Source organism: Orcinus orca, chromosome 1 (genome assembly GCF_937001465.1).
Source record: "Orcinus orca chromosome 1, mOrcOrc1.1, whole genome shotgun sequence".
Taxonomy (NCBI): domain Eukaryota; kingdom Metazoa; phylum Chordata; class Mammalia; order Artiodactyla; family Delphinidae; genus Orcinus; species Orcinus orca.
The window spans coordinates 204,918,475-204,931,528 of NC_064559.1; the positions used below are offsets into that span (position 1 = coordinate 204,918,475).

The 13,054-nt window shown below is 40.1% G+C and overlaps 2 protein-coding genes across 15 annotated transcripts in view; one reads left to right on the forward strand and one right to left on the reverse strand.

Annotated features, from left to right (window-relative positions):
• The window catches only part of KIF1B (kinesin family member 1B), a 148,347-nt gene that overhangs the window by 80,805 nt on the left and 54,488 nt on the right, over positions 1–13,054 (reverse strand). For 6 of the 14 annotated variants that reach the window (XM_049712536.1, XM_049712556.1, XM_049712539.1 and 3 more), the window contains 5 exons: positions 12,362–12,437; positions 8,294–8,372; positions 7,376–7,518; positions 6,257–6,298; positions 3,054–3,265 (listed from right to left, as the gene is read on the reverse strand). In XM_049712536.1, the coding sequence (XP_049568493.1) occupies positions 3,054–3,265; positions 6,257–6,298; positions 7,376–7,518; positions 8,294–8,372; positions 12,362–12,437 (552 nt within the window). The remainder of the gene's footprint in view (positions 1–3,053; positions 3,266–6,256; positions 6,299–7,375; positions 7,519–8,293; positions 8,373–12,361; positions 12,438–13,054) is intronic. The other 8 variants (XM_004272374.4, XM_033432913.2, XM_049712565.1 and 5 more) reach the window with 2 other exon arrangements.
• Positions 1–13,054, forward strand: part of CLSTN1 (calsyntenin 1) — a 523,112-nt gene that overhangs the window by 70,190 nt on the left and 439,868 nt on the right. The window lies entirely within an intron of this gene.

The following is a 13,054-nucleotide window of genomic DNA, read 5'->3' on the forward strand; positions in this document are numbered from 1 at the left end:
TAAATACAATTTAATTACTTCATCATGATCCAGTTAAGGTGGCAGAGAAGTCCACAGAACAAGTCAGAAATATTTCCCCCCAAAAAATTACAGTTTAACTTGTGGTGTTTAAATAGTTAAACACTTGCTACATGGAACATTCCTTGAAGCCATCAGATGGGTTTTACTGCACTGAACGCAGCATGCGTCATAAGTGAGCTCCGAGTGTGGGGCCCTCGGGCGGCCTAGCACAGCATTTACCCTTGCATGCTTCTGTAATGGATATTTGTGGATATTTATAGTCTAAGCCTAAGCAGTGGCACTCACAGTACTGACACTGATGCCAGACTAATAAACACCAGAGGCACCACATAGTAACTGTAGCTACATATTTAAAATCTTATTAAGTCGGAATGCAAATCAAGGAGACAACATTTCAACTCAGTTTGAGCTGCAACTAAAAACTGAAAGCAATTACACTTTACTCTCTATTGCCAGAGGTTTGTGGAGGGCTCAAGATATTTATGATGGGGTAACATGGGTCTCTCCCATATGGAAACAGGCTATTCAATGAATTAAGCAATAGCAGCTCCCTATGTAAAAGTGTTCTACCAACTGATCATTTTTTTAAAGTTAAAAGTAAAGAGAAGCAAAGGGACATAAAATGTTAGGAAAATGAATTAACCTCCTGTATTACTGTTTTCCATTAGGTACAGTATTTTTCTCCTACAGTGTCATGTCTTAGGAATGCCACTTCTTCACACTCAACAATGAAACAGTCCAAAAATGAGAAATTCTCAGGCATTTCTATCATACAAACACTGCCTTGCCCTGTAAACACAAGATGTTATCTGCCTGCAGCATTAAAATGTAGGTCTGCCGACATGAACTCTCACCATTCACAAAATAGGAGTCGAACTAAGGCGCTTATGCTTCAGTAAACTACCATGCTGCATTAAAAAACAAGACTGAATGCAAAACCATAAAGAAACTATTTTCTAAAGCTAGGGAAAATGGAAGATGTCATTTAGGTTGGCTTAAAGGAGAACTAAAACAGAAATTTATTTTCTGATAAAAGCAATAGAGTTTTGTTTTGTTTCCGCTGGGAAGTAGGGAGATTGGGGGGAGCGTTCCTTGAATAATGGCAGTGTTATTCCCTAGAGACTATCTGGAAGATACAGGGCGACCTAATGCTTAAAAAGTCTGCTCCACATCTTGACTCCTAACATTCAACATTATTTTCAGTTGGTTCCACTTGGCAGTTGGGAAGAATTTTTTTTCCTACATCAAGATGTGTGTTAAAGGGAATGTAATCTCATTTGTACACTAAGGTAAGATTCAAAATAGTAAGATTCAAAATCCCCAAAGAAAAATAACATTTTATATTGAATAGTAAATGAAAGATTTCACTTTTCCTTTCCACAGAACCTCTGCATGTCCCCAGTGGCCTGAACAGAACCCTACACAGCAACTTTGCCTATCATGATAAAATACAGAAATAAAAGCCTTCTTGCATAGGGCTTCACGAACATCATTAGTAAAATTTCAAAGTCCATTTCACAATAGCAGAAATTATCCTTTCCTTTGCAAAATTTAATGAAAAGGTTTCTCACTCCCTGTCCCTCTGCCAGGTATTTTAGAATTTCACCCACTTTCCACTAACAAGTTCTGAAGGAAGAAACAAGATTACTTTTGTTTCTAAAGCACCTTATGTTAGAAGTGAGTGAAATGCCAAGGAAAAGGTAGGCTGATTAAGAAGCAGAAGCCCATTCTTCATATAAAATCTTTTTCAGCCTCACCTGCAAACCAAAATGAATGTTCTAGCACCTTCAATTATCAAGCTAAATTCCCTTTTAGCACAAAGGTTCAGCAAACCTTTTCCATCGTTAACCTATCAAAGTGTGTCACTATTCTCAACAGTCCTTGAATGAGCAGCCATGGTGGAGAACACTGAGTGCAATGTGAAGGGGACTGCACGCTCGGGGCAGGACTGCAACCCCCCAGCTCCTTAAAGTTTCTTTGCTCTCCTTGTTTTTCCTATCCAGTACTCTTTTTTTTTTTTAATTTAAGTTCTAAGCAGCTAGTGGGAAGCAGCCACATAGCACAGGGAGATCAGCTCAGTGCTCTGTGACCACCTAGAGGGGTGGGATAAGGAGGGTGGGAGGGAGACGCAAGAGGGAGGGGATATGGGGATACACGTATATGTACCCCAGTACTCTTGAATACAAAGGCCACAAGGTACGGATAGAACTATCATCCTGGAAATGACAAGCAGGGAAAGAAAAGGCATTTGTGTTGTTGTCACGGTGGTTTCAGGGATGGCACCACAGGTGACAACTGTCTGTTCTCACTGTAGTCACCAAGGGGGAAGGAAGAACCTACGAGTCAGAAGACTTTGCTGCTCCTAACGTTCGTATTCATGGAGAGAGACAGAAAGTACCTGACAGCGCCAGCAACAGGCTGGGAAAGCCAAGCCGGGTGCCACGGTGGGTGACCGGACATGCAGGACTCAAGTGTGCACACCAGCACTAACATCCGTGAGCCCATATGCACCAGCACAGGAGGGGGCGGCCCTTCCACAGCAGTGCTCCCAGGGCTTTCTGTGAACTTCCAGAAAATATCATTTCACGTGTCTCTGAATAAACCTGGTACAGCTACTCAAATGTGCAAACTTTCTTTTGATTATACATTTTACTAACAGAAGCAGGGGCCTATACAGAATTCCATCTTCAAAATAAACCAAATGTTTAATTAGTTTCCAGTGAAATTTCTAACTAAACAATTTCACTGTGACTTATAAACTACCTCAGAATTAATGGACATATCTACTTATCAGTTACTTTGCCTGGCCAGCTTACAATCTGCCTATGCATCCCTCCCTCCCATCCCTGCCGGGCCATGTCAGACTCAAGTATTCTGGTGAAAATTATCTTACAAAGCAGCAATTTCAGGACACTTATGAGAGTTAGAAATTTCTTCCATATGCTGAACCAGAATCTCAGTGATTTTTAGTCCTAACTCTGCCTTGTGGAGCTACACAGAATACCTTTCATTGAATCTGAGTTACTACTTACCTTTAGACGTTCAATGGCTTCCTCTCCTCCAGGTGTAGACATGATTCTCTCCTGAATACTGGTCACAGATGTTAAGCCCACCTGACTATTGAGTGAGCAGGAAGATGGAGATGAAGTAAGGGACCCCATGGATGCTGTGGAAAAATTGCCAGGACGTTGATTCTCAGAGGCTAGCAAGTACCTATGCTTATTGTTCTGAAAATCTTTCAGATCTGGGAGATAGAAAGAAGGGAAGGCAGAAAAAGTAGAAAAGAGGGAAAGGAGCAGGAGAAGAAAAAAGACAGGAAGGAACACCAGTGTAAGAAAGGACAGCATTAAAGCAGCAAGACCAAGACAAGTTATGATACAAAGACAAGTTATACTTGTTCTAGATGGCAGTTCTAAAACATGTCTGTCTTTAATACTGGTATTTTAGAAGTTAAGAACCGCTTCTGAATTTAGAAACTAAAAAATTCTAATGTGGGTTAACATTGTATCTGTTAGGGGGTAACCAGAGCCTCAAAGAATACAGCTCAGGCTCTCCCCCTAAACAGCCATGCTACATTCCTGTATTCCTTCTATGGCTCCAAATCTACAACGTCTTAGGTTTATACTACTCTTAAATCCCAGTAGTTTGTAACAGTAAGGGAAAAAAGATGATCATTTATTTATCAATATCAATACATATCAGTCTGGCCCAGTATGTATGTCATTCAGCAAAAATTCCCAAGAAAATGTTATGTTAGAACAAAAATCTGAGTGCTCAGTAGTGTTCTTTGTATGCTAAAAAGGATTTTTAAAATATGCCTTTTAAAAAAAGGAGAGGTAATCATAGCAATTATAGGGATCTTGTATAAGTCCTGGTTAAGAACTTAGGGTTGACTACCTCAACAGTGACGAACAATTAGCAAACTGTTGAATTTGGTGTAGCTTACATTCGTCTATTAGAGCAAGCAAAAATTAAGGCTGATTATCTGCTAATTTAAGTAAGGCTCCCACTTTGCCTAACCGAATAACCATGAGTCATTGGGGAGCTGAGTTCCTAGTATGGAATGCAAGTTTTAGGGACATACTTTCATTTACTAAGGTCTTTAATAGAACTCTAAGTTTTGCTTTTAAACTTAGTTTTGGTAAAAAGAGCCACAAACAACAAATTCATTAATTTGCTGTTTGTACTTTTCTTCATTAGTCATCTTTCTCAAATAGGCACCAGAGGAAATCCATAGGTATTGGTGCATTCCTATTTTTAAATCAGCTCATTTTTAAATGTAAGAAAATCTACACTGCTCAAAGTTCATATCAAAACTAAATAAGTTTTCCTTAAAGGATATAATATGAATCAACACAAAGAGTCAGAAGAAACATTATTAGCTCTCTCTGCGTCTACCCATGTGAATTTAATCAAAGCCAGTTCTTGAAGCCCCTTAAAACCAGCGGTTGCTTCAAGACAGTTTGAAAACCACCATCTGCAAATATAGAACATAGGAAAACAAGCAAGTTTTAAACGGGGGGTAGGAACTGGAGCAAAAAATTAGCCATCAGGTGATGGCAGCAAAGTGGGAAAGAATAGGATGGATGGAGTTTAGAAGGTCCAATTGACACATGCAAGCCCTAAAAGGCATTAAGGGTAGTGACTGAAACAGAAACTTAGAGGTAGTCAAGGCTGCTTTCCTGCACAGATACAGAATTAAAACTTAGTCATGCATAGCTTTCTGGGAGATTCCACAACTGCTCAGAAAAGAGTGAGGCAGCAAGCTGGCAGCAGCATCACCTGGAGCACAAAAGCAAGAACAAAGGGTGTCTTTCCCACACCAGTTATCAGTTGGCTTTGGAAATCTCAGACAGAGCTGTTCCAGTCCAAGAGTCACTCTGGATTAGGATGTTATAGTGCCTTCAAGGCTTAACCTCATCACAGCAGCCAGGGCTACCTTTGGTTTCTCCTATGTATTGCCTCACTGTCTACCAAGCCTTGTTACATGCCCTACTGTAGAAATAAATAAATCAATAAAAATCTAAAACTTAGCCCCCCAAAATCAAGTTTCTTCACTTATTCTAATAATTTCTTGATGAATTATCTTAAAAGGGTAAGAAATTACTTTCTTGCCAACATAATGACAGATATGCAGTGGGTAATGAGGTGTGATCCTTTTTATAAAATGTCCTCATTTCAAGCACACATTTTAGACACCCAAGTTTTTTTGTTGTTTTTTTTGCAGTACGCGGGCCTCTCACTGTTGTTGCCTTTCCCGTTGCGGAGCACAGGCTCCGGGCGCACAGGCTCAGCGGCCATGGCTCACGGGCCCAGCCGCTCCGCGGCATGTGGGATCTTCCTGGACCGGGGCACGAACCCGCGTCCCCTGCATCGGCAGGCGGACTCTCAACCACTGCCCCACCAGGGAAGCCCGACAGCCAAGTTTTTTAAAATTTAATTGGTAATTCATGAAAAAGGGAAAAAAATGTTTACCTAACCATCAAGTAAGCTGAGGCCCAAGATATGGAGGAAATCAACTTAGCATAAGCACAGGTGAGTGCTAATCCAACATTCACAAAGCTACTCAGTCATGGAGATTTGGCCAACTAGAAGTGACTGTTTTCAATTATATATACACTAAGGCTCAGAATTACACAGCTAATTTAAAAGGATTTTCCTAATAAATAATCAGGACCTGAAGGATCAAGAGGCCAAAAAAGGCGTAATATGATTAAAAACAAGGGCTCTGGGTTACACTACCCAGTCTGACCACAAAGAAACCACGGGATCTCATTTAGTGGCAAACTACCCACTCCAGGCAGCAGTGTCCTCCTTAGCAAAATGGAGCTCTGTCAGAGTCACTGACAGGACTAAAGAGATAATATATTCAAGATACCTAGAACAGGTCCTGGCACATTATAAACACTCAAAACATGGGAGCTGCTGTCATCACTATCATCATGTATGACTTTGGATTCAATTTAATCACATTTAAGTGGAAAAACTGAACAGTAGAAGCAGCAAGAGGTTTTTAAGCCTCTCAACTTTATTCAAGCCACAAACTGAAATCCAGCAAAACTTGCTTTGCTAATGGAAAAGGGCAAAAATAGGAACATTTCTGAATCTACAGTATGCTCTGTCTGGGATTTCTCTGTTAGGATGGCTGGCATGCAAAGCTCATTTTAAGGCTGATCCAGCAGAGGCAGATTAGCAAGTCAGAGTGCTGGAAACACCCAGTACATGAAATACACACATTTGCCTCCACTTCCAGAGTAATCATCGATCAATGGATCAGCTGAAGGTAAGCAAGAGGGAAAATACAAAAAGGGTCAAAGTTCAGGTTCAGCAATGACAGAGGGAACAGAGCAGTATTTGGCACTTGGGAAGGTGAAAAAATTGACACTTAGAATAATATATTATCATTTTACAAACTGTACGTATTCATTTAAACTTAGGTGCTAATCAGTAAGAAGAACTAAACTAGAAGAGGCCTTGAAAATCTTATTAGAATTGTAAACACTATAATATTAATCTGACACTCAAAAAATAAAAATATGCTTTATTAAATAAACCCATATACTATTCTACCTGAATGATCTAGTTAACTCACTTAGGAGAACTTCTGATTAGACATTATGTAGGCAGATCACTGAGGTTAAAAAAGATTCAATTTAAGACAACATTGTAAGACTCTCTGGAAGTCTAATTCTTGAACTTGACAGGAATTGGTTATTTTCCCCTTCATAAGTTCATAAGGAGTGAGTTGGGGGGCATTCAATCATTTTGTAGGGGGGAAACCACTCAAAGGTAAATCTTATCTGAAAGGTGACTGGAATAGTGGGTTTCTTACATATATATTACTACTACATTAATCTAGAGAAACCCATAACACAAAAACAAAAATTTTAAGTTAACAGTTTTATGAAGTGGTTAATTTCTCAGTGAGAATAAACTTAACATTCCAAATAAACTTCACTGCTGATCTAAAACAGAAATCTAATAAAAATACAAATAATGATATATTACGTTTTAAGAAGTAATTTCATGAGTTCAAACAGATACGCTGGTACATGGTACATAAAGGAATTCTAAGATCATTTTCAATGAGTTTTCTTTTTTTTTTTTTTTTTTTGGCCACAGGTCTTGCGGGATCTGTCCCCCAACCAGGGATTAAACCAGGCCATGGCAGTGAAAGCCCCAAATCCTAACCACTAAGCTACCAGGGAACTACTCTCAATGGGCTTTTTAAGAAGTTAAGAACAAACAAAAACCTCTTGCTTTACCATCTAGCTGCCTCAAGCTCCTTAACTCTAAGTTTAAGAGCCCTCGAGAGGAAAGGAATAGATTTTGCGTTGATCCTTAATTCACTTACTATCAATAATATCTCCCAACCCCTGAGCACGAAGAAGGTCCTTCAGCCGTGTCACCTCTTCCTTTAATTCACGAACCAGTTTGGCATTGGGGTCCTCATTGATAACAGCATTGCATTTAATTTGTTTTGCACGATCTGCATATCTAGATCCAAAAAGAAAACACATTTTTGCCATTCCTCAAATGCTCTACTTCTCATAAGTAACATACCATTATTTCTAAATCAAACAGCTTGAGTATTTACACATTTTATGAGCCTTAATAATAATACATTTGTAGAAAGCTTTACAGTACCTTATAAAGATGAGGAAAAAGTCTCCAATGAATTTAAGTGATTTCCCCAAGATCACAAAGGAAATAAATATCAAAGAGAGGACTCAAAACTAATTTATTAGACCATATAGTGTTTCTTCCATTATATCAAAAATGTCTTTAATGAGACAAGAGTTGAAAGTTCCAGATTAAAGTAATGGAACCTATTCATATATAAGACTACCCTACTAGTAAACATTCTGTCAGTAATTTTTAAAATATTACATGTACTCATAACTTTGTTACTTTTTATGATGTGAGCATTTCTATAATGACAAACATGAGAAGGGGACACTTCTTTTTACAGAAATAAATATTGTAAGAAATTTCTACTATTATCTAAAAGTTATCCAAAAATCTCACCAGAGCAAATTTAATATCTTTCCTATGAAAAAGTTCCTGCCTTTCTCAATGAAACTGAAAACTATAAACAGGTAAGCTCTATTATAATAAAAATCATTTTCCCCCATGTTTCCCCTGTTATGAGAGGGATGGATCATTGGTTACTCAAGCGACTACCCACATAGCATATGAAAATCCATGGCGTAACAAGATGACTTATGGTAGCACTGTGTTCTGTTTAGCTATTGAAATCAAACTGGAGTACCTCAGAGTGCTCAAAGTTTCATCATAGTTGATATCTGCTGGGCTCAGAGCAGCAACCATTGCAGTCCGAGAATTGCCACCTAAAAAGATGAATCATAATTATCTCAAACCATACTCATTTTAGAAAAACTTTTATTGAATGTGTCAAATCAGACAGCACAATCCCAGATCCCAAGATTTAATCAACAGATTTTTGGACTGCCCCCACGCCAGGCACTGTTATATGCACATCTTAGCATCTGGATGTACTGTGTCCAGTTTCCCTCTTCCCACTCCCATTAAGATCTCAGACACTCCACCAAGGCCATTCTTAGTGATGTCAAAGTCACTGGCAACATGGTCAGCACAACAGGCCATTCTCAGCCACTCCTTCTATCATCAACATGTGACACAGCTAATCACTACCTCCTTCTCATTAAGAATGAGGGAAAGGGGCTACAGGAACAGTGAATGAAGGGCAAAAAGGCCGGAAAACATCAACAAAGAGGAGTAAGGGTTGGTAATATCTAATTATGTGCATCAAAGGAGCATGGGGTTTTCAAAAAGGAAGAAGAAACAACAGTTTGAAGCAGGTGCGTGTGGTCACATAAACAACTACTTCACAGTTCATGTCCTGAAGTAAACGAGATTTGGGAGCAAACCCTGACTTAAAGGTGAGCAAATCCAGGGAAGTAGCCAAGATGGCGGAGCAGGAAGACCCTGAGCTCCCTTCTCCCACAGGCACACCAAAATTACAACTGTTTACAGAGCAGCTACTGATGAGAAAAAACAGAAGACTAGCAGAAAAGACCTTCTCCAACTAAGGAAGGAATCACGAGACAGGTAGGAGGGGCAGAGATGTGGGATAGTTAAGACCCACAGCCCTGGGTGGGCGACCCACAAATGGGAGGATAATTACAATTGCAGAGGTTCTCCCCAAAGAGCAAGGGGCCTGAGCCCCCCATCAGGCTACTGCACCAGGAAGATGAGCCCCCAGAACGTTTGGCTTTGAAGCCCAGCAGGGCTTACTTTTGGAACAGCCAGAAGGCTGTGGAAAACAGAGACTCCACTCTTAAAGGGCACACACAAAGTCTCACCCGCTCCAGGACCCAGGGCAGAAGCAGTAATCTGAAAGGAGCCTGGGTCAGACCCACATGCTGATCTTGGAGGACAAGAGGCAGAAGTGCACCCTGGGGACACAGACACAGACACTGGCAGCAGCCAATTTTGGGAGCTCGTTCTATCACAAGGACACTGGTACAGGCAAATCCCATTTTGGAATTCTCCCTCTAGCTTATTAGTGCTAGGACTGGCCCTGCCCACCAGCAGGTCTGCTGCCTTAAGACCCGCAGAACCCACAGCCACTCCGGGACCCAGCCCTGTCTACCAGAGGGCCCAAGACCCTGACCCGCACACCAGCACACTGGCACTAGCCCCAGGGACCCTGGGACCCAGCTCCACCCACCAGTGGGCCAGCACCAGCCTCAGAATCCCCTGGGCCCCAACCCTGCCCACCAGCAGGCCAACATCAGCCTTAAGACCCTCAGGGCCCTGCAGCCAGAGACCTGGGAACCCAGCTCTGTCCATCAGTGAGCTGGCACTAGCCCCGGAATGCCCTGGGCTCCAGTCCCACCTGCGACCAGGCCGATACCAGCTCTGAGACACCTTGGACCCTTCAGCCAGCTGCCCCAGGATCCAGCCCCACTCACCAGCATTGCCAACACCAGCTTTAGGACACTCCAGGCTCTGCAGCCAGCCCTGTCAGGAACTGGCCCTACCCACCAGCAAATCGACAACAGATCCAGGACCCCCAGCCCTGTAACCACCCACTCCAGAACCCAGCCCCACCCACCAATGTTTGGCAGCCTCCACACAAGGCAGGGCCTGGAAACCAACTGGACCGGGGGTCAGCCACGCCTACCAGACTTCCCACAGTAGTCAGCCTGCCACAAGAGAAGGACCCTCGCAGCCCAAATAGGAGGCACCCCTAGAGCATATAGCTCTGGTGACCAGAGGGAAGTGCATTGCTGGAATGCACAGGACGTCTCCTACAAAAGGCCACTTCTCCAAGGTCAGGACACATAACCAACCTACCAGATACACAAATAAAAACAGCAAACTAGGCAAAATGAGGCAACAGAGAAATATGTTCAAAACAAAGGAACAAGATAAAACCCCAGAACAACTAAGTGGAAACAGGCAATCTACCCAATAGAAAGTTCAAGGTAATGATTGTAAAGATGTTCAAAGAACTCGGGAGAAGACTGAATCAACAGAGTGAGAAGTCAGAAGTTTTTAACAAGAGTTAGAAAATATAAAGAAGAACCAGAAAAAGATGAAGAATAAGATAACTGAAATGACAAATACACTAGAAGGAATCAACAGATAAGATGATACAGAGGAATGGATCGGTGAGCTGGAAGATGGAATAGTGGAAATTACTAAAGCTGAACAGAAAAACGAATAAAAAGAAATGAGGACACTTTAAGAGACCTCTGGTACAACATCAAGTATACTAACATGACACGACAGGGGCTGCACGAGGAAAAGAGGGAGAGAACATATTTGAAGATATTAATAGATGAAAACTTCCCTAACCTGGGAAAGGAAAAAGACACCCAGGTCCAGGAAGCACAGAGAGTCTCAAACAGGATCAAGCCAGAGAGGACCACTCCAAGACACATTATAATTAAAATGGCAAAAATTAAAGATAAAGAGAGAATGTTAAAAGCAGCAAGGGAAAAGCAACAAGTTACTACAAGGGAATTCCCATAAGGCTATCAGCTGACTTTTCAGCAGAAACTCTCCAGAATAGAGTGGCATGATATATTTTAAATGATGAAAAGGAAAAACCTGTAACCAATAATACTCTACCTGGCAAGGCTTTCATTCAGATTTGACGGAGGTATCAAAAGTTTTACAGATAAGCAAAAGCTAAAGGAGTTCAGCACCACCAAACCAGTTTTACAAGAAATGTTAAAGGGACTTCTCTAAGTAAAAAAGAAAAGGCCACAACTAAAAAACATGAAAACTACGAAAGGAAAAATCTCATTGGTAAAGCCAAATATACAGTAAACGTAGTAAAGCCATGTATAAAGCAAGTAGGAAGGTTAACAGATAAAAGTAGTAAAATCATCTATATCCTCAATAAGTAATTAAGGGATACACAAACTAAGTGATGTAAAATATGATGCCAAAACATTAAACGTGAGGCTGGTGGGGGAGGGTGTGGGGGAGGGTGCGGTAAAAAGGCTGAGTTGTTAAAATGCATGAACTGAAGAGATCAGTAATTTACAATAATCCATATATACAGATTGCTATGTACAGTGTGGGAAATACAGTCAATAACTACAATAATATCTCTGTATGATAACACATCATAACTAGACTTGTGTGATGATCAGTTTGAAATGTATAGAAATACCAAATCACATTGTGTAATAGGAACTAACATAGTGCTGTAGGTCAACTATACTTCAAAAACAAATAAACAAACAAACTCACAGAAAAAGAGATCAGATTTGTGGTTACCAGAGGCAGGGGGTAGGGCAGAGGGGAAATTAGATGAAGGTGGTCCAAAGGTAGTACAAACTTCCAGTTATAAGATAAATAAGTACTAGGAATGTAATGTACAACATGATAAATATAATTAACACTGCACTATGTTATAAATGAAAGTTAAGAGAGTAAATCCTAAGAGTTCTCATCACAAGAAAAATTTTTTTCTATCTCTTTAATTTGTTTAATCTATATGAGATGATGGATGTTCACTAAACTTACTGTGATAATCATTTCATGATGTATGTAAGTCAAATCATTATGCTGTATGCCTTAAACTTATACAGTGCTGTATGTCAATTATATCTCAATAAAACCAGTAGGGAAAAAAAAACCAAAAAATTAAATTAAATTAAATTAAGGTGAGCAAATCCAACCAGCTTGAATCAAGAGAAAAACGAAAAAAGGAAAGAGCACTTAAGTTAGTAATAGAGATTTTTCTTCTCAAAAAACAGACATACACGACAATTAACCACAAAACATAATCAGTAAACAGCTTTAAAAAGATCCACACACTGGTGGATCAACATACCTAGATTTTCTCGAAGGAGCCAAGTAAGTACAGAATCTCTGTACGGAATAAAATCAGTTTTCTTCTTCTTCTTACTCTATTAAACAGAAAGAAATGGCCTTAGCTTCTCTTAGCGTTGTTAGAGAGGAATAATTCACACAAAAGGCAAACCAGTCTAAAATTCCCAAGTAAATTAAATTACAGTAGGATGTCATCACTGTTGAAATTTAACACTCACAGCTTCAGTTCTTCACAATACCCAAAGCTCATCCAATAAATAATTTTTTTATATTTTATTTTTAAAAATTTACAACATACACAGCAGTTTGGAGAGTAGCATAATGAGCTACCACATATCCATCATGCAGCTCCAACCATTATCAATTTTTTGCCAATCACTTTTCAATTATCACTCAAACACTTTTCTACATTTTTTCTTCCTGAATCGTTTTGGAGGAAACTGCAGACCCCATGCCCTTTTATCCCTAAACACTTCAGCAGATAAGGACATTCTCTTACACAGTCACAGTTCAAGGACCAAATTCAGGAAATTTAACACCAGTACAATACTATTATCTACCCTGTCTCGTGTAGGGCCTAAAGCAAATCCAACATTCTACCTAAATATACTTCAGGTGCACATCTCTAACAGAGAAGGACCTTATAAAAAAGAAAAAGTAACTATAAGACCATTCTCACACTTAGCAAAATTAA